This window comes from Nymphalis io, chromosome 6, assembly GCF_905147045.1.
Source record: "Nymphalis io chromosome 6, ilAglIoxx1.1, whole genome shotgun sequence".
NCBI lineage: Eukaryota > Metazoa > Arthropoda > Insecta > Lepidoptera > Nymphalidae > Nymphalis > Nymphalis io.
Window position 1 is genome coordinate 2285112 of NC_065893.1, and position 21747 is coordinate 2306858.

At 32.2% G+C, this 21747-nt stretch overlaps 1 protein-coding gene across 1 annotated transcript in view; it reads left to right on the forward strand.

Annotated features, from left to right (window-relative positions):
* The window catches only part of LOC126769144 (acid sphingomyelinase-like phosphodiesterase 3b), a 77298-nt gene extending 55795 nt beyond the window's left edge, over positions 1-21503 (forward strand). The window contains exons 2-10 of the mRNA XM_050487756.1: positions 6539-6665; positions 9353-9418; positions 12864-13017; positions 15081-15286; positions 15363-15529; positions 15700-15898; positions 17188-17297; positions 20830-21002; positions 21284-21503. Of these exons, the coding sequence (XP_050343713.1) occupies positions 6596-6665; positions 9353-9418; positions 12864-13017; positions 15081-15286; positions 15363-15529; positions 15700-15898; positions 17188-17297; positions 20830-21002; positions 21284-21494 (1356 nt within the window). The 5' untranslated portion in view covers positions 6539-6595 and the 3' untranslated portion in view covers positions 21495-21503. The remainder of the gene's footprint in view (positions 1-6538; positions 6666-9352; positions 9419-12863; positions 13018-15080; positions 15287-15362; positions 15530-15699; positions 15899-17187; positions 17298-20829; positions 21003-21283) is intronic.
* Positions 21504-21747: the final 244 nt, after the last annotated feature.

Below are 21747 nucleotides of genomic sequence, written 5' to 3' on the forward strand. Positions count from 1 at the left end.
TTGTAGCGGTATCACATTTTTTTTTCTTACTTTTAAACTAGATCATATAGTACAATAACTTATTAAAGCATTTATTTTGTTTCAATTTATATTTATACCGTTGTGTAACAATTAGTATAAGACGTAATAAAAAATTGAATATGTGATTTTGACCAAATCGCTTTAAATAACACAGATTAAATAAATAAAATCAGTTACCACTTTATTAAGAAATAAAACAAAATCTATCAAAAGTAATATTTACATTTCTGAAAAACGGTAAAATATACGTCAAAGAAATTTATATGGACTTAGGGGACATTATTAAAATAAAGATTAAATCGTGCAAATTAGTGTAGCAGTTAAAGTAATCGGTTGATGTACATTAAAAAAAATTAATTGACTCAAAATCTCGGAGAACTTTATTACTGACATCGCATAATGAACACATATTTTTGAAAACAATTAAAAACAGCTGCATGAATATTTTGTTAGGCTTAATATAATAAAAAAATGTTAGTAGGTGTTTCAAGAAATGTGTTTTAGGTTACATCAGTATACAACTGATTAAGAAATATTAAAATAGTTCTTTGTAATAAAATATTATAATGACTCGAAATTCTGAACATTTTTTTCTGAAATACTCAATTACCACAATACTCTTTCACATATTTACATTTTCATTTAGAATCTTACTTGCGAAAAACTTGAAAAATGGGTCGCGGTCATTGTATATTTTTGCTTGTCACGATGATACTAAAACGTATTTTTAAAATACGAGTTATATACATTTACAAAAGTGGGTACAGTCAACAAAAAAGCTCATTTGCACTCAGGCGTGGCCAGCAGCCGTTGTTCGACGATCCGCCGGAACAGCGATCGCTATTTGAGTGGAGCCAGTCATGCATGGCGCGTTTCATAAGCGAAAGCAGGAAAACAAAAATGTGTCAGATGTTATGAAAAGATTCAGTTATATACATAATGTTAGTTTTAAAAGTCCACGGACTTACTAACACGCAGTGTGATAAAACACACTTTGAAATTAGACAATTTAAACAACAAGAAATTGTCATAGTGACCAATGGTCATCAGATAGCAAGTTGTCCATATACGTCGGTTAAATACAAACCCTTTTTACTCTATCAATGCACTGCCAACAAATGAACTTGTCTTACATGCCTGTAATTACTCTTAAACTACTATTTATTTTTGTAGTTTAAAAGTTATTTTCCTAATTCTTTCTAATAACCCTAAAAAAATATACAATTATATACAATTTACAATATACAATAATATACAATTTTTGAAATAAATAAAAATGTCGCAATATCGCTTCCTTTATTATCGTGTACCACGTGACCGTTGTAGTGGTTCCACTGACTCGTGTCAAGGGCCCATTTGTCCGTCACACTGGTCGTTTCGAGTGCTTCGAGTGTGTCTACTGTTTATATTTACGTTTTACACTTAACAGATATGTTACTGAGAGATGGAATGATACGGAGTGATTGTCACGATTTATGCAAGAAAATGCTGCATTAACAGACGTGATAAGCCTAAACAAAATCCATACTAATTATTAAATGCAAAAATAGCTATGTTCGTCTATTATGCTTTGAACGCTAAATCATAGATCCGACTTTGATACAATCTGGTATGCAGCAAGCTTGAACAAGGCTATTTTTTTAACGAATACCCACTCGTCTCCTTCTATAACAAGGACGAAGTTGCAGGTGAAGAACTATTATACTATGTTAAGATTACTTGGTAAGTACTTTTGTATATATCTGTGGTAAGAGCCGAGATGACTCAGTAGATCTTAATCGTAGATCGAAGAGCGAGCCGGTATCACCGACTTTCGTATGCATCATTAGTGCTTGAAATACTTTTTGTGCTTGAAAGTGAAGGAAAACATTGTGCGGAAAATTTAATGTTTCTGCTGAAATGACGTTATACCTGAATCCACCGCCCAGCAATAGAGCACCGTGTTAATAAGCTCCATTCTCCTCAAGAGGAAAGAAACCATTCTCTATCTACAATATTAAGTCTTGAGATCTACAGCTTTAAAGCTAGCCACTAGAAGAAAGAGCCAGTTTTGCTATCTTCCATAAATGATTTTTAAACATAATCTTTATATGCAGAACTAGACATATGTCTAACGAAATTTATTATAGACACTAATGCTTTATCATGAACGAGTTGTGTTGACTTTAATAATTGCTTTGTTTATGTCTATCAAACTATTATGATACATAGATAGCAGTATTGTTTGTTTTTTTTTCTAGTTATGTCAAAAATATAATGCAATTGATCAAGGTAAGTTCCATAACAGCCTGTTAAAGTCACATTGCTGTGCAAAGACCTCCTCTCCTTATTCGAGAGGACTTTCACCATGCTGCTCCAAAATGAGGATACATCTTCCTCGCGATATTTTTCTTCATCACCGACCACAAGATGAATTATAAATACAAATTCAACACATAAAAATCGGTGTTGCTTGCCTGGGATCAAACTAGCAATCTTGGACAAAGATTCACGAACCGCTGCGCCATCTCAGCTCTCAAAATATAAAATTGAATGTCAACTTAGATATAGTCATTTATTTTAAGGCATAATCATTTACTTTTTTATTGGTGCTAAGTACAATTTGTAATTTGAATTAATTTCCTAAAACAATAAATGATGGTAAAAAATGCAGGAAATATTATTTGTAATCCTGCCTTTTGAAAGGAAGGTTTCCCTTGGGTATCCCACAGTGATAAATTCTAAAGGGATGATAAGAATCTTGCTATGACGTGATATAATAAATTAAAAATAAAGCTTGTCGGAAGCTATCAATATTGTATAATTTATTTGTTTTAAGCACGCGATTACTTTAATAAATAATTTCGCTGGTTTTTATATAATTTAGATAATAGTTCAGTTTCAGTTCTTAATAGTTCAGTACTGCAGCCTAACGTAAGCAAGTATTACACTCGCTTGCACGGTGTTGATGCACGGTCAGTTCTTTCCCAAAAAAACAATGTTACATAGATATCTTTATTCTAATTCAACTATCAAACGATTCGGTATAAATATAAATTAATTAACCTAATAATAAAATTATATATGTTGGAAGAAGTACTTTTAAAAGTGTAAGCGTGTGTGTAAGAAGTAGTTTCAAGTGTGTGTATATCATTTATACATTGATAATTAAAAAAGTTGATTAATCTTGTAATGAAATGAACTTCAGATCTTCATTAAATCTATAATAATATTGTAAAATTCTTGATTCAACTTGATTCACTGAATCTATAAGAAAATGTATTAAAATTCTTATACAAATTTATTTATTTAATATATACGTATGTAAAATATACCACCAGTTCGGAAAAGAAAAGAAATGTCCAGATCTGAGAACTAGCAAGAGAAACACAGCGGACTTATTTTCAACTTCTATAGTTTTTTACAATTTTCTTATCGGACCTTATTCCACCACGCTGCTTCAATACGGGTTTGTAGAATACATATGTGGCAGAATTTCAGTGAAATTAGACACATGCTAAAGGATATTACACATCCGATGACTTTTTAAATGATTGCACACCCTGGGAATGAAACGATCGCCTCCAGGTTATCTCAAATTTAAAAAAAAGGTATATGTAATTTGGCTAGTGTTGTATATATATTGCAATTCTTGTAAAGAAATGAGATATTAAAAAAACCGGTTCTTCTCAGGTCTGAGGTGTTTATTTCCGAACCGGTGGTAGATTTATGACAATCAATAAGAAAGTGTAACGCTTCTATATTGAATAAAGATTTTTGACTTTGACTTTGACTTTGACATGCAGGTTTCCTGTCGATATTTTCCTTCACCGTCGCAAAAGCACGAGATGTATTATAAACATAAATTAAGCACATGAAAATTCAGTGGTTCTTGCCCGGGCTTGAACCCACGATCACGGGTTAAGATTCACGTGTTCTTACCATTGGGCCATCTCGGCTATATTTTCAGTATAATAAAATAATAGCCTAATCATGAAAATAAATATTAAAATATACTGTGTGCTGCCGAATTTATTTAACCTTTAAATAAATTAAAAATAAAATACTATATTCATAAAAATATAAAATATTATATTTGCGTTTGTACAACTATTAAAATAACTATTCATTATAAGTCTTTTTTTCACGCTGGAAAAACACATTACGCGTTTCCCAACGGGTACAGTGGGAGGCTATGTGGGGCTCGCCGGTGTCCAAAACACCAAGTGCGCCCGAACATCGGAATACCCACTAAAAAACCAGCGGTACCCTTTCCGTCTTAACGAGGAGCGCCACAGGATCGCTTGCGCATGCTACCGTGACGATTCATTATAAGCCTCTGTTATCCAACTATATCGAGTTTTAATTTTTTTGTGGAAACGCGATCCCAAAAACACTTCAACGATTGTATTAATTATAAAATAGTTAAAGTAACGTTTGTGAGCTCAATTTAACAATGAAACTAATAAATTTAGATAATTGTTTCAACTCCAACTAAAAATCTAACCTATAAATTCCTACGTTAAAACGTAAAAAGATTAATTTTTAATTTATTTAATTTGTAAAATATTCTTTTGTATGAAATGTCATTGTGATAAAACTCATTACATTCTGAAATGAAGAACAGTGAAAGGTTTAATTAGAACACTTTTTAATAGTTTCTTTTGTCCTCTAAAGGGTTGTAGGAGCTATTTACACGCGGTCTTTCATTAGAATTCATTATAACTTTTCAATTAATATGTCGTGAATAAATTAATATTTGTTTCGTTTTTATATAAAATAGGAAGGTGGACGGGTAACCTGGCGGTAAATGGTCATCATCGCCCATAAACATTGACGCTGTAAATAATTTAAACCATCACTTACATAGTCAATGTGCCACCAACACAGGAAACTTAGTCATGTCCATTGTGCCTGTAATTACACTACCTCACTCGCCCTTAAAACCGGAATACAACAATAGTAAGTATTGCTGTTTTGCGGCTGAATATATGTTTAGGGAGCTCAACTGCCTCGTTGGTCTAGTGGCTTGATATAAGGCCGTAGACCCGGAGATCCTGGGTTCAATTCCCAGGTCGGGCCAATAAAAAGTTGTTGGGTTTTTCTGTCAGAAAATTCTCAGTAGCAGCCCGGAGTCTAGAAGTTGGAAATGTGAGTATATCCCTTGCTTTAGAAAGTACATAAAGCCATTGGTCCTACGCGTGAATACTTTCCGGTCTTGTCGGATTGCCGTCCCATCGGCTTAGGAGAGTGAGGGAATAGAGAGTGCACCTGTGTTTGGGCACACACTTGTGCACTATAATATCTCCTGCGCAGTTGGCTTATCTCTCTTGAGATTAGCCTCCGTGGACAAAATCGGTCTGGAGCACATTATTATTGTGTTTAGGGGGTCGTATCTACCTAGACGACTATCATTAAAAAAATCCCTACCACCGAGTATTTATCACCAACTTCAATGAATTATACATTAAAAACTATCAAATTATTTATTTAAATGTAACCCAGTTATTTTATATAGGACTAGTACGTTCCGATTTCATACGAATGAAATACGCCTTTTTTGTTTTTGTAAAATAAAAAAAATATATAACCCGACCGTAGAACACCCTACAGGGTCTGTCAGGGTCAGGGTCCAATCAATACCATTTATGAACACAAACTTGTAATGAAGAGTTGGTCCACTGGATATATAATTCCTCAACTACTAAAATTTACGAAAACAAATTCGTTATAAAATTAATTAAGCCTTATCAAGAAATAAAAATATGAGACTCAAGTTTTAATTAAAATTTAATATTGGCTTTGGGGTTCTTACGTATAAATATATAAAATATTACACACATATTATATTGAAATTTACCGAAACATATATTGGTTTTAATTAAAGTGAAGCTTTTCCTATTAAGCGTTAATATTTGTGGGAAAACATTTCTCTAAAGAAATAGATATATGCATTTCCGTTAATATTTCATCGTCATGCAAAATATATATTATACATACATACACATACTTATCGAAAACACTACATGGACATTATAGCATACATATACATACATGAGGCACGCAAAAAAAATGTCATTAGTGCTTGCTTGAAATGAAAACACTGTTTATTAGCTCTATCTTAATAAACATCAGACTGAACTTTATACAATTAACAATACAATCAAACTTCTTTGTCTAGTGGGTAGTTTTTAAGACCTCAGGTCGAGAGTTTCTGGTTTCAAATCTTGGATCGGGCCACTAAAAACTTATTAGGTTTTCAGTTGACATATTTCCTTTCTACGTTTACAGTCTTACACCTGAAGTCTTTCTGCTCTAGTCAGACTTTCGTCTTATCAGATTACGAGAATGAGGATATAGGGCACTTATTTTTACGCACACATGTGCAAAATACGTCAGGTATAGCTGGTTAGTCTCACTTGAGAATGGACGTTATGACCAAAATCAGTAGGACGTATGTTCGTATATATATAAGTAGTATTGTATACTATATACATGTTTTAATATGTAATTAAATACCATTATTGTTTGTTCTCAGATAATGTGAGGAAGATGCACGAGGTTATTAGATGGGATCACTATGTAACAACGTAACATGACTCCAAGCAGCCTCGCTCTTTACATCACGAGCCTTCTCTGGCTTGATCTTACTAACGCTAAGATTGGTAAGTTGCTGTTTTAAAGATAACCTTAAAGAAATAGTTTATTAGTTTAAAGTTATAATATTATACACTATGATATAAAAGTTGTATATAACCTTTATTCTCTTAAATTATGACGTTAAATCATTTGAAACATTTGCAAGTATATATCTAAAAATTTTGCAAGTATAATATAATACGTCCATAAATGAAGCGTGTTCGGATAATATAGAAAAAACTATTAATAATTATTTTTTTTGGTTCTCGATGTCACCGCCTAAATGTGACATCAATTCCATCGCGCACAAAGAAATTTGGCAACTCCTTTCTTTGTCGCACTACCAAAAAATGGAATTCCTTACCAGCTCACGTGTTCCCCTCCTCTTACAACCCGGGTTCCTTCAAACGAGGCGTGAAGAGGCATCTTGCGGGCCGGCAAGGCGGTGACGGCTAGTACAGAACATTCTTCCTGACTGTACTGACCGTCGTCGCGTTTGGACTCTACTACCACTTACCATCAGGTGGAGTAGAGTCATTTGCCATCCCGGACATATATAAAAAAAAAATTATTGCACATAGTTATTGGAGCAAGAGTTAATGATAAACCCAATATTTTCTTCATCGTCACCTACTGTCTACTAATACAGATAAATAACTTTATTATTTATTTTATTTCAATACTTAATTACTTAAATGGTAACGTTATTAACGTGAATTTTAAATTTTGAATTGAATAAAACTAACATTATATATCGATTTAAAATTCAACGTGTAACTTTTGCATTACAGAAGCATTTGATACTTCAAAAGATTTTCGTAAGATGAATGCTTAAAGTTAGTTGGGTGAGTGCAGTGCATTTCGTATTCAAACTATTTAGTTTCGTTTTTAGTTATGTACTAAGTTTTTTTCTAATACTGGAATAATTATTCATATTTTACTAATCGAGACAGCTCTATGGTAGGCTTAGCTTAATTCTCCGTTCGATCACATTCAAGCACCACTCATATACGTGTCATTACAATACTAATATTTACAATAACTTACCAGATATTGTAAATACTTTAATTTTCAATAAGTAAGTGTAATGCTTTTATATTGAATAGTTTTTTGAATTTGTTACTTTACTTAATATTTTTTAAAAGAATTTCTTAACAAAGGATCGCTGGATCGAAGTATTAAAAAAAAGTAGAGAGAGCTCACTATGTGATAATGGGGATATGAATGTGCTAATATTTAAGAGACATTAATCCATATTCCATTTAAAAGATAGTAATATTTTCGAAGTTAAAATTATAATTCTTATTATTCACGTATTAATGTTGCCTTAAAAAGTCATGAGAATTTTTATATTTCACTCTACAAAAGCAAGCAAAACAATGTAAGGCAATAAAATTAATTATTTACTTTTCGAAACTCATATTTGGAGTAGACTAAAAGACATGCCTATTTACTTATATATAAGTAAATGAAATAGGCATGTCTTTCAGTATATATATTCCTTAATTTTAATAAAATATAAATGTAATTTTTTGAAATGTTTAAGCAGCATCTGGCATTCTTAAGGCCTACTAAATGTATTGTCTTAACGGCTGTCGCATCTGTTTCAAAGTTATTCTCGAAAGTGTACCGAGCATGTTTTAAACGATACTACTCCTAAATTTCATAGAGAAAATAAATTTGTATTCTTTTTTGAGATATGTACTTATTACGTTATTTAATTCTTAGAGTTTTTATGCAAGATTTAATAGATTTATTAGTCCCGTACTAAAAAGCTATTGAATTTTCCTGTTACCACTGGTCCTGCGCCTGAACTCTATCCGATCAGATGACATTGACAGAGCGTATCTGTATTTCCACACACACACACACTTGAGCTACACACTACGCAATTGACCACTACGGCCGATTGGTCTGGATGACATTATTTTTAAGATCAATAATTAACTTCCAGTTTATGTAACGCGAAATCAAAGCCAGATTTACTAAACTGAGTAAAAGCTGAACGCTCATTGGTTGCCTATTGCGTCAACAGTTGCCATCGATCAATTACAAATAAGATCGAGTAAAATTAGTTAATTTGACTTTAATTAGCGTTTCAGAAGCGAGAAAGTTCTTGTATTAAAAAATACTTCTTACACAAATAAGTTAAAGCATTTTTAAATATCTGTCTTTTTGCCGTAGTGTTATTATTATAAATGGTTCTCGCAATGTCATTCACGTCGACTTTAAAAAAGAAAATATAGCTTTTTGAATTTTCACTTAAAATACAGTTTTGTATTAAATATTACTTCAGTTTTATTAAACGTATTCGGCTTTTGTAATAATTATGTACATATCTTCTACATAATATACACAAATAATAATAACATATAAAATACAGACAAAGAAGAAAATTATTACATTATACTCTTAAAAAATAATTTAATCAAGTTAACTTAGTACTCATGACAGAAATAATAGATTCAACGACGAAATGCTGTGCACGAATTCGACCTTGAAATTTTATTTTAAAGAAAAAGTATCATTTCAAACTTTGTTGTATACCATCAATTTTTTTATTATATTTCATTTAGATGCAAATATATAAAAATGAAATAAAAGAAACATATCACCAAGATTAACTTTACAAAAACATTTAAATGAAGTCCCATATTTTGTCGGATATACCTAAACGGCCTTTGTTTGTACTAAATTCAAATTTTCTTCCCAGGGTACTTTTGGCACATCACAGATCTTCATTATGACCCGTTCCACAATTCCCAGGAGCTGCATAGAGGTAAGCTTTGAATTCAAAATTTTGTTTAAATTTTTAACTGGACTCCATACCATTATTGTGGTTTTGTTTGTTAACTTAATAGCAAGTTAAGAGTAAAACATTAGGTGTTGGGAGTTCAAGTTTTATTTTAAGTAATGACAAAATTATTAAAGTATAATTTATATTTAAGCATTTTATTTCACTACAAAAAGCAAGTTCATTTCATCGTAATTATTTACATTAAACAACAAATTTAATGCTTAAAAAGAAAAGAGTTTGTTACTAAGGTGATTACAATAGACTTAAATTATAAGATTAAAACTTTACTAAAGCAGGCTGTAATCAATTGCTTTTAAGAGTAACTAAGCAAACTAATACTTTATAATTCATGTAAGATTAGGGACGTATAAAAGGCACTCGTAGCGATCTCGTAGCAAATCACGTAGCTACGCTACAATTTACCGTGGCGCTTGTAGCAACTCAAGCGTAAAGAATCAATGACACTGAGCGTTTTGAAGCGCAGGAAATTATCTTTTTATAAGTTTGTCATGTTTTACGTTTATGGTTGAAACAAATTGTATTTTTCATCGTCAAATTTTATACAAATTTCGTCTGGAAATGGTAACGGGTGTTTAATAATATATGAATTATATTATAAAAAATATATAATAATTAGTAAATGAGAATTATAGAAAAGATGAGGTATTATTTTAAAAATAATGTTTACTAAACAAATATTAAAAGAAAATATTGTTCAGCAATTTTTAGTTTGCCGCTTTCTTGTTTATTTCGAAGTATTTATTATGAAAGTCCCTGTCACCTATGGTAACCTTAAACACTTCATTCATTTTAACAATAAATATTATTAGATTTTAATTTTAACATTTCAAAAGTGAATCCAAGTTAACATTGTCATATTATGCGTAGTGGTGACTTCGTTTCTTATACTGTGAACTGAATATGGACTACATGGCGATTTTTTTAATCTTTTAAATATATAATGTAATATATAATCTTTAATTGATATAATATACTGTAAAATTTTATAAAAAATCTAAGTATTTCGTAGGCTTAGTGGACATAATACCTGGATTTTAATCAAGGGATGAGAGATATATCCCGAGAGATTTATTTTATTCATTCAGCATGATAAAATATTTCCCTATTTGGAGTACAGGACACGAGGTTTCTGCTTCTGTCCAAAATATCAAATTTGATATTTAAAAAGATAAATTGTAAATAATTGATATAAAATAAATTAGTTTCACACTAGCTCTTCTATATACAGTCACTTGAGTCAATGAAATAAAATTTCAATGTAAATTTTCAACCCGTCACGTGTGAAAGATTCCTAAGCAATAACGTCAGAAGGCGACGCTTTCCATTCATTACACGTATCCGTTGTGGCGCAACTTGACTCGTAACATCGAGATTTGCTTTAACTTAAGTCGAAGCGACGTTCCAATAATGCATCCTGATACAGATGCGATGATATAACCGATACAATATCTTGATCTTTTCGTTCTTCATTCAAAGTCCACTGAGACATTCTAACATTCAATTCATTCGTTCCATATTTAGTTTAACGATTTAAAATAAATAATTTTAAATTCGGAAAATTTTATTAATCCATTTCATTTTTGAATTTATTATTACAAGTACTTATACTATTGTACTATTGTCTAAATATTTTAGACTAACGTTTAAAAAAGTTTTTTTTTTTGTGAACTATCAATGTTTATTCGAAACATATAAAATATTATATAACTACTACTATACCCATCCGCTGTATTAAAAACCAAATAATTAATTATTATTATTTATTCAATAAAATAAAAGGAACAGAATCTCTATCAGAACTGGTATTTTATAAAACCTTGTTTATATTCCTATAAAATATGCTAAGTATTATAGAAACGTACATAAATAAAATAATTCCATGTTATTCTTGGCTTGAGAGATAAATATGATGTCAAATGCATGACTTTTGCTCATGACGCATGACACAATATCTGCAAAATATTCGAAATATCCGGTCCTTAAGTGGAATCGTGGTATTTCACCCCCAATATTTTCATGTTACAAAAATGATTGTACAGAGTAGGGGAGTCGATTTGTATCAAAATCGAATAAATAAACATATTTCATTTCTTTCAATGTATGATAAATTCTAAACGCAATTTTTAAAAATAATAATACAAATATATATGTAGTTTTTAATTAAAAGACTTTTTATTCTGTTCAACTTTCACTTTGATTATTTACGACATTTCAGAAAGACTTAAAATTTTCCATTTGTAAGACAATCATAATATAGAATTCTCATAATGTTATAAAAAAGAGCAATTGCTTCTTAACTTTATATACAACATTCAAATATTTTAGCATTTAATAAAAAAATTAAATAGGTTGGTATGATTCGGTTATAAATTGTAAGTTACGTTACATTTGGAAATGATAAAACGGTATAATTTAATTAAGGGAATAAGTAAATTTAAATCCTTTACAAAAAACATTAGTAAATAAATATGCCTTATATAATGCTAAGCGGAAGCTTTGTTCAAGCTCGTCTTTGTAGGTACCACCCACTCATCAGATCAGATATTCTTCTAAACAGCAGTACTTGATATTATTGTATTTCGGTTTGAAGGGGGAGTGAGCTAGTGTAATTACAGGCACAAGGGATATAGCATCTTAATTCCCTAGGTTGATGGAGCGTTGACGATGTAAGCGATGGTTAACATTTCTTACAATGCCAATGTCTATGGGTGGCGGTATCCATTGGCCCGTCCGCCTACCTATATCATAATAATTATAAATTCAGTAACAGACCACTAACAGCCTGTGAATGTCCCACTGCTGGGCTAAGGCTTCCTCTCCCTTTTTGAGGAGAAGGATTATATATTCACCACAATATTATATATAATCGATAAAATAGAGTGGTTTAAGTATTTGTTGTATTTTAAATAGGAAATATATAAATTTCATTTAACACACCTGTTTAGTTTTATTGGTAGAAAGAAAAACTGCTAAGTTTCTTGCTTTCTTGAAAATATCTACATTCCGAAGCGTCGCAGTTTTGCATTTAATTAAATTCTACTGGGGGTAGACTTTGTGCAAGCTTGTCTGGGTAGGTACCACTCGGTCATTAGATATTCTACCGCAAAACAGTAGTACTTGATATTGTTGTGTTCCGGTTTGAAGGGTGAGTGAGCCAGTGTAATTACAGGCACAAAGGACATCACATCTTAGTTCCCAAGGATGGTGGCGTATTGGTGATGTAAGTTAAAATTTCTTACAATACCAATGTCTATGGGCGTTAGTGACCACTTACCATCAGGTGGCCCATATGCTCGTCCTTTTTCCAATTCTATAAAAAAAAAGTACTTGTAAGAGCCAAAATGACTAAAATATATTTTGATTTCGACAATAATTGAGATGTGTAGTTATAAATGTGGAATTCCAGGTTGTAAACACAATCGTGGTAATAGCGAGCACAGTCACCGCAATGGACGACACCGCGACCACACATGTGACAGTTCGTGGCCACTTATACAAAGCGCCGCTGCATTCATGGCGGAGCGACATCCGGACACACTAGAATTTGTGCTGTGGACTGGGTTTGTATAACCGTCAATGAATTTTAAAATTTAGCCTTTAATTTTACACCTTAAACAATTATTGCGAAAGTAATTTAAAAAACAATGCATGAATTGTTATTCTTATCATGATTATAATAGTTTATTTATGTTTAATTAATGTACATTCTAAAATTAATTTATATGATAATATATATATATATATATATATATATATATATTATATACGATTGTCTATTAAATACGTTCTTAAAACATTACATAACTCATTCCATTTAATTGAGAATAAACTGAATGAAATCTGAGTGAACAATTAATGTCGGTGATCTATTATCATCAAACAATGACAAAGTTTCCTGTTCATGACAGATTATAATTGCTGTACAATACACGTATAGCTTGTAAGTCATTCGAAATTGCTTCGTTGTTATATTATTGACAAGAATAATCTGATTACCATTGCCAATTTACGAGTAGAGACCTGATTATAATTTGAATACAATACAGTACAGTAACAGCCTGCGAATGTCCCACTGCTGGGCTAAGGCCTCCTGTCCATTTTTGAGGAGAAGGTTTGGAGTTTATTCCACCACTCTGCTCAAATGCGGGTTGATGGAATTGAATAATGTCCGTAATTGAATACAATACAATTATAAAATTAAAACATCTAAGTGTCAATATTAATAATTTACTGAAAAATAAATTACAGAGATATCCCAATACTATATAAAAGTTTAAAATGTAAGCAATATGTTTTGCATTGTATTATGCGAGTCCAGATCCGATGGTTTCGTGTTCAAATCCTGGCTAGGGTCAGTAAAAAGTAGTTGCTTTAAGTTCGGAAGATTTGCTGCCCTCGAAATGTAACACCTGATCTGTTTCCGATTATGCCGAATTGCTCTCTCATCTTATTAGAGTCCTATTAGACTGAAGAAATTTTAATTGCTCGTGAATATTGAGTTATTTCTATCAAGCCAATACAGTAACAGCCTGTTAATGTCCCACTGCTGGGCTAAGGCCTCCTCTCCCTTTTGAGGCGAAGGTTTGGAGCTTATTCTACCACGCTGCTCCGACGCGGGTTGGTAGAATACACATGTGACAGAATTTCAATGAAATTAGACACATGCAGGTTTCCTCACGATGTTTTCCTTCACCGTCAAGCACGAGATGAATTATAAACACAAATTAAGCACATGAAAATTCAGTGGTGCTTGCCCGGGTTTGAACCCACGATCATCGGTTAAGATTCACGTGTTCTAACCACTAGGCCATCTCGACTTCCTCGGTAGTATAGTGGTAAGTATCCCCGCCTGTCAAGCCAATAGCACTGTGGCAATGACAAAAAAGTAAGTTAAAAAAAATCAACTAATTTTACTAAAGCAAAATTAACGTACTAAAGAGAAATGTAAAGTTTATTTATGTAACGCTTATATACAAAAACTCTATTATATTTTATTTATATCACGCATGCACTGCTTTGTTGTTAAAAGTGAACAACTAAAATAATTTCATTTAGTAAACATTAAAACCCCGAGCACAATTCTAAAGAATAATTACCCCAACTCCAGCGTAGCTTTATCTCGCTAATGGTCAGTATACTATCTTCATTAATAAATCTCTACATTCAGCCGATAATGTTTGGTCACACAATTACGGACATTATTCTGAGTAATGGTTGCTGCAACATCTGGCTTCTGACCGATTATGCGATCGTTTGTGGTAGCTAATAATACTGTTAACAAAAGAAGACAATCTCGTGGTTTAAATAGATGCAAAAGTGAATTAGTATATAGTAATTAATAGAAAAGTATATTATTTTGTTTCATGGTTCTCATTAATTATGAACGAAAATTTATGTAAAATTAAATTAAATTTTGAGGTCTAAAGTCTAGACCGAGTTATGTAAATCAGAATATGGAGATCTTTGTCAAAATTTCGAGAAGTTTGTTTGATGGCGAAAAGTTTTTACGGTTATCAAAACCTATTTGTGAAACACTTAAAGCAAACTTTAGCCATAAGTAAAAACATTTCAAGTAGTTTTACAAGTTGCGTTTCTGAAGTCTTAAAGTTGTTTTTTGTAACAGAGACATCTTATCTTCATCGATGGAGCATCTGAACGAGGAAATTAAGTTGGAAGCTGTCAGAAATGTGACCGATATTCTCAGTCGTACATTTAGCAGTCAGTTCGTTTTCCCAGCGTTGGGTCATAATGATCCACCACCTTCGAGAAAATTAGTTGATATGTGGATGCAGTGGTTGCCAACTGAAGCGCTGCAGACGTTTGAAACTGGTAAAATCACAGATAATTTTAAACGCAATGATTAATAGAGATTTAATGCAATTTTTTTTATATGTTTAATTTTTAGGAGGATATTATACAATCGAGCAATCACATAGCAGATTACGAATAGTAGTGCTAAATAGTGTGCTGTGGGCTGGTGGAGCGGCCAAAACTGATGGCCCACATAGAGGAAGATCGCAGTGGGAATGGCTAGAACACGTTCTCAGCAAGGCAAGGAGGAAAAATGAAATGGTAAATCTTATACTTACTAATCACTTTAATAATGTTAAGTTTATGGTGTAGAATTTTTATTTTCATTCTTAGGTGCACCGTTACAATAACAAAAAGTGGTGCGTGCATGATTGACTGATGATTAGCAGTATATTGAGACTGTATAATAAATCATTCGTTCATTTTTATAGGTATACCTGGTAGCTCATGCAGGACCTGGCGTTGAAGAACGGCACAATGCCGGTAGTTCATCAGCATCAGGCGGGGGTGAGCTCACGCCGACAGCCAACGCAAGACTGCTGCATGTGATCAGAGCCTTCAGTGATGTTATAGCTGGTCAATTTTATGGGCACCGACATACAGATACATTTAGACTTATTTATAGCGAAGGTATGTAATGCGATAGTTTTGATAACTATTTTTTAAGCAATAATCATTTGTCTTATACTTGATACTTAAATGTTACCTGACCACACAGGGTAAGTTATTCTTTAGTTGGACAATGTTGACGCTTTTACCACAGGATCCTGGAATGTGTTAAAAATATTTTAGAAAAATTATATTGTTGAATTAAACTATTAATGTTTGTGTGCTTAAAAAATACAAATGACTTTATAGACGATAGCACGCATTGTAAATGAGAAGATGGACGTATAAGATAGTAAGTTATTTATTGAGTATTTAAAATTTTGTACGTTTTATATGTACCTATGTATGCACATTGATAAAGTAAATGTTCATTTTAGAAAATATATTTTCTCACTTGGTAACTGCCGTAAGTCTCAATTAAGTTTTTTAGAGAAGTTGCCATCAGAAAAATAATAATAATTATATTCGAGGTCAAATAAGTATATACATATAAATCCCTATTTTCAATTGTCGCGCAGTAAATACAATGACAAGTAAAGCTTTAACATGTTCACGAACAGCATGTTAATTAATTTATTTTATGGAAATTTACAAATATTATTTATTTTATTTAAATAATATTCTAACACATATCAGATATGGTATAATTATGAATAGATGTGGTATTTCTTTTCGTAATTATAGGTTATTTTTTTAATAGCATAAATATACTAACTATAGTGACTTAACAATCAACAAACAGTTTCTAGTTGCTACGTTATAACGCTTTTTCTTCTTAATATCTATATAAGTATATAAGGTCCTTCAGACCGATTTCGGCCACGGCGGTCAGTCAAGAGAGATTAGCCAAGTGCGCAGGACATATTATAATGCACAAGTGTGTGCGCAAACACAGGTGCACTCTCTATTCCCTAACTCTCATAATCCGATAGGACGGCAATCCGACACGACCGGAGAGAGTTCAGAGGCAGGATCAACGCCTTTATGTGCTTTCCGAGGTACGGGAGTGTGAACACTTACTACTTCCAGACTCCGGGCTGCTATTAAAAATTTTCGACAGAAAAATCCAAAAACTTTTTATTGGCCCGACCAGATATTTGAACCCAGGACCTCAGGGTCTGTGGCCTTACATCTGCCCACTAAACCAATGAGGTAGTCGAGTCGAGTCAAGAGTCGATCTTAATTTCTAGTGTACTGGCTAATTGTGCTGAATTTGCTCGGGTAACATACCCTAGTACCCTCTTCTTCATAGAAGAGATTTTGCGTTGCGCTTTGTATAGACTAGAAGTTATTTTGTATATTTGTTACAGGACGACCAGTGTCCTGGGCTCTTCTTGCACCTTCATTGACTCCTCGTGGTGCTGGTAGTATATCAAACCCTGGATTAAGACTTTACAAATTTGAATCGAATACAGGAAAGGTAAGTTATCGATTCATTCTACATCCTCAGAAGACCGAGCACGTCAAACAAATGATGGGTTTGACGGAAAGAGGCCACTACGATAAGACACGCGGATTAGCTAAAATTATTGTTTAAACCGGAAAATTAAATATTATAACAATTAAATATTTTAACAAGTCAGTATATTTCCATTTACGACAAAATTACTGTATCATTAATCTTTTTCCTTGCCGGAACAAATATTATTATTTTATATTTAAACAAACAACTCATTGTTCACGGAAAAGCTCGAGGCTTCAGTTTGCCTACCTCTAAATAACCCACTTTGTCCAGATATTTTTGATTGGGATTTTTTAAATAAATTCACTTTCAAACTCAAGCGTTCTTTTCGAATTATCTTTCTCAGTTCAAGTCGTAAATCTTTGATCGTATCAATTTACAAAGATTTATAATTTTTATAAAAATACTTATGTCTGGTTATTCATGAAACGATTTGTATGGGCGATGATGACCACTTGCAATGGTGGCCAATTTGCCAGCCAGTGAAACCTGTTTTAAATAAATTGATAAATAGTGCTGTGTGATTAAAAATTCTACCAAACTTTTTATCGTTCTGAAATAACAAAAAGAGTTAACCCTATAAAAGCTTACCGGGCATGAATCTTCGTACGGTTCAATATTCATTTAACAGCATTTAACGCGACCCCTTTATGAGTTTCGAGCGCAGAGATTACATTAAATGGAATTTTATGTTTTCGTTCTTCATTTCTTTAACCACACATTGTAATTGAAAAATAAGAAAATTTTAATTTGATGTTAGACTATTATGAAAGCTTAAGCTTTGAAGCTTTTACGGTGAAGGAAAACATCGTGAGGAAACCTGCATGTGTCTAATTTCACTGAAATTCTGCCACATGTGTATTCCACCAACCCGCATTGGAGCAGCGTGGTGGAATAAGCTCCAAAACCTTCTCCTCAAAAAGAGGAGAGGAGGCCTTTAGCCCAGCAGTGGGACATTCACAGGCTGTTACGGTACGGTTACGGTTAAGCTTTGAAAAATGTATACAACAAGGTTAAAATATGAAGAAAAAAAAAATCAAACAACTTATAGCCAATCTGTATCAGTATACACCCACCTACCACCCAGTCACTAAGCTATATACCATGGTGTATTCCAGTATATATTAATGTATTCCGGTATAAATGTTAAGTGAGTCAGTATTGGTATATCTTATATTATACAAGGGATGATGACATATCTTGAGATTAATAGATTTCGACATTATAGACCAATTATCAAGAAAGTTGGTACATATATTATGTACCTGACTCCGAGTTCAATCCCGTGCAGCCACTTAATTTCCATGTGCTTCATTTGTTTTTTTAATCACGTACTCGGCGGTGATAGAAGACATCATGAATCATGTGACGAAAAAAAATCTGTTAATCTAAAGTAACCAATCCGCATTGGAGTAGCGTGGTTAAGTAAGCTTCAAAATTTTCTTATCGAAAATGAGAGAAAGCCATTATCAGGAATTTCTTTAAAAATATAATATATTTGTTTTGTTTTTCAACTAATTAAGAAAATAACAGGGCACTGCCTAATTTCAGCTTCTACCTACTCCGCCCCAATCATGTTTAAGAAATGTACACAGGAAGATCAGATTTGCCTTTTAAGATTTAAATATCATGATTTTAAGCAATCAAATTATTGTGTTCTTTTACATCTAATTTAAAAACAAACCATATTAAAATTCAGATTTTATGTATAATAATATATCGATTCTAGAACCATGAATAGTTCAATGACCTTAACTTATTTCTTTCTCAATTTTAGTATTATTCTCTGGTAAATACTCTCCATTCTTATACAGTCATTCTATATAGATGTTTTTTTTTTAAAAAAAAACTAATAATACTTTTATTTATTTAAATAAAAACAGATTAAAATTTTGACTACAAAAAAACGAAATTTTTAAGTAGGAAATTGTTAATGTAACAGTTAATAGCAAACAATTTACTTAGCACATTTTTTTCTCAATACAAAAAAATATATAAAATACTCAAAACAAACAAACATCTTGTTAAGATTTAAACCAATTCGAATGTTTAATTATTCCACCTAAAAATCCATATCTAACATTTAATAGCATTAAAATTATATGACGACGGATTTATTTTCATTCTATTTTTAAATTAAATTGGAAACATAATTTCCATATTTAATTGACGCTTAATTAACAAATGATTGTCAATAAACAGCTGACAATTATAAGTGATTTTAGTAATACGTTGCTATGAAATGTAGATTTTTTAATAATTATTTATATTTATTTGGTCCAATATTGTGGCAAAGTCTAAAATCGGTGACGGAAAATACCGTGAGGAAACATGCCTCATGTGTGTTCACGTATTCGCATTAAGCAGCAACGTAGAATAAACTCCAAACCTTCTTCTCAAAAGGAGAGGAAGTCTTAACCCAGTGGAATTTCTAGACTGGTATGTTTTCCCAAATAAAAAAGTTGACCTTTACGCAAATATCTGTAAAATATTATTATTCAAAATATCGACAGCTGTCTATCACAACCTACGCCCGATTTTCACATTTACTGACATTTTCTTTGCCCTTTATATATTTTCCTATAGGTATATACTGTCAACAAATCATACATTTTCATGGCTGACAGGGTTAAATATAATGATGCTAACTATATCTACTAATATTTTAATGATGATGTCACTTCATTTCACTGCACGCTCATTTATCATTCAATTGATGTGATCATTATCTTGTCTATTTAAGTGATTTGATATTTTAACTTATTCCTAAAGCACATTTACAGACGTGAAATCTCACTAGAAATAATTATCTCCATATGGTATGTTGTGGTGTTAAGTGCTGATTTCATTAATTTAATCAGAATCAACTATCCTTTTTTTATCACTGGAAAAACGCGTTACGCGTTTTCCCCACGGGAACAGTGGGGGCTCGCCGGTTTCCAAGGCGCTGAGTGGGCCCCGATCATCGGAATACCCATTAAAAACCAGCGATACCCTTTCCGTCTTAACGAGGACCGCCACGGGATCGCTTGCGCATGCTACCGTGCAGAATTAGATACCCACCATAACTAGTCATTTAATATAAGAAGTTCTGTTTTTTGTTTTAGTTCTTTAAGTCGTATCATTTTAAATTTGTAAAGTTCTTAATTTTAATTTTACTATTTATATTAGCTGTTACTTAATTGTATGGGATGGATACTGTGGTTTCCTGTAATCGAGGGAGCACATAGACTTATAACTCACAGAATGTATTTAAAACTTGTCATATGCATTCCCTGTTGGAGATGTATCAAAATAAAATAAAATCGCACGGGTAGAATAAGGGCCAGCACAAAACGCTTATATCGTAATACATATATTCACTTTACTATTGGTTTACGCTGCGCATGCTAGTAAAACTGTCAGTATTTTTTTTTTTCAATATCTTCAACAATCATCGTTATTTTTCAGCCAATTTATACAAAACTTTTAAAATAAATACATTTTGCAGGTACTGGACTATACACAGTATTATCTAGATGTAACCAACACAAGGGGGGAAGCACATTGGGCGATAGAATACAACGTGACACAGTACTATGGTCTTAGGGAAGTAAGCGCCGTCACTCTGGACACACTTGCGGAGAAGATAAGGAATTACCATGACCGCGGGCTGCTTGCCAAGTAAGTTCTATTATTAATTAAACCATAGGATATATATGATGTATATCTCAAGTTTTACTATCTTCTTTTCAGCATTTGTTGTTTTCAAATTGAGTTATTTTTTGTTTTCAAGCTTCACTGAAAATTCTTCAATCAAAAATTTTTGCTATTTTTATCGAATACATAACGATTTGATGTTCTTTATGCTGTAAATCATTAAAATATTAATTACTCTTAACATTTTATATACGAAAAATTTGTAGCAATTTACACGTTATAAACGATGCTCAATGATTGGCCAGGTACTTGACAGCACTGCGTGTGCGTCATACTACTGACATATCGGACTGCGACAGCGCATGCGTACACGTCCACTTCTGTGCGATAACTCGAGCTGACTTCCAAGAGTTTCGTACATGTGTGCGTAATCCCGCGTCGGCGCTTGCGTCACGGGCGCCTCACAACTCTGCCGCCATATTGCTTTACGCCATTTTGATTTTGATTTCGTCATAAGCAATTATATAGATTATTATTAATACAATAAAATATAATTATATGTTTGATATTGTTTGTATTAGAAAATATTTAACTTCATGTTACAATTTTAAGACTGTTTTAATTTAATTTATCGTAAAATTATAATGTATATATGGTATGCTTTTAAAATAATTATAATATTGGGAAATAGAAAAAATAGCAATATACATATAATAGCAGGACATACATTTGTAAATAATCTGAATTTGTGTATCAATGTTTTATGTCC